This window comes from Nansenia antarctica (assembly GCF_963989245.1).
Source record: "Nansenia antarctica genome assembly, chromosome: 14".
Taxonomy (NCBI): Eukaryota; Metazoa; Chordata; class Actinopteri; order Argentiniformes; family Microstomatidae; genus Nansenia; species Nansenia antarctica.
This window is the reverse complement of record NC_137684.1, coordinates 26,324,292-26,325,280: the sequence shown is the minus strand read 5'-3', so window position 1 is coordinate 26,325,280 and position 989 is coordinate 26,324,292. Positions and strand designations below refer to the sequence as shown.

At 45.7% G+C, this 989-nt stretch overlaps 1 protein-coding gene across 1 annotated transcript in view; it reads right to left on the bottom strand.

Moving 5' to 3' along the window:
• Window positions 1–530, bottom strand: part of syt12 (synaptotagmin XII) — a gene marked incomplete at both ends in the record, with an annotated part of 11,739 nt that extends 11,209 nt beyond the window's left edge. The window contains one exon of the mRNA XM_080544994.1: window positions 485–530. Within this exon, the coding sequence (XP_080401120.1) occupies window positions 485–530 (46 nt within the window). The remainder of the gene's footprint in view (window positions 1–484) is intronic.
• Window positions 531–989: the final 459 nt, after the last annotated feature.

The window sequence follows — 989 nt, the reverse complement described above, 5'->3', positions numbered from 1 at the left end:
GCGGGGGGCTGTGATTGGGCGGGTGGGTTGGAGGTATTTGGTGGGAGGGACACTTGTGGGAGGAGGGGGAGGTGGGGGACTGTTGGGGTAAAGGGAGATTGGGATGGGGAGGGGGGGTGGAAGGTTTATGGGACTTAAAAGAGACATAATCAATTGTTGCTGGCTGTCTCTATCTCAAGAAGAATGACTTCTAAGGAGTGGCTAAACCTGACAGTTCTGTCTCGCTTTTTCAAAACAAGAGACGGAGAAATCCTAGAACAGATCGGGCATGTGTGAGGGTGTCAGGAATACATCGAGTATTCTTTAAAATGTCATATAAAGTTGTGAACAGCACTCTGACAGGAATGAACTAGGCTGAGGGGGGTTGTGTGAGGACAAACACACACACACACGCACACACACACACAGACACGTCTCAGTGGCTATGCAGTGTGTGCCCAAGCAGAATCAGTATGAGGGTGGCATCGCTGTCACAAACACTCACCACTGAGATGGTAGTCCGATATGTCCCCGCCCTGCGCTGAGGACATGGTGCAGCTGCCGGCCTGCAATCACAAACAACTCAGTTGGAAATTTGGCAACAGCCAACATGTTAATAACTACCAGTTAATAACACACTAATAAGGCATTATAGTGCATTTTATTGATATTGTAGTGTATCATAAGATTTACTGTAAGCATTCATAACAATCCATCATTATATCCGTCATACAGCAGATGCATAATGCTGATCATTTCCACATCCACAGGGGCTTCCTCTTGGCTTCAGTGCTTAGAGAGAGAGGACGCTTTGGCTGATTTTGCCTTGATTTTTCAAGAGAATGAGATGGTTTGATGGTTTGATGTACCAGCCAGCGCCAAACCTTTCTGAGGGTAAATCAGGACATCACACCACCAATCACCGTCTGTTCTCGGAAAATAACTCAACTGAAACATGAAAATACCAAACCATGGGTTTCTGTCCAGAATTATATTTTGTATACTGTTAA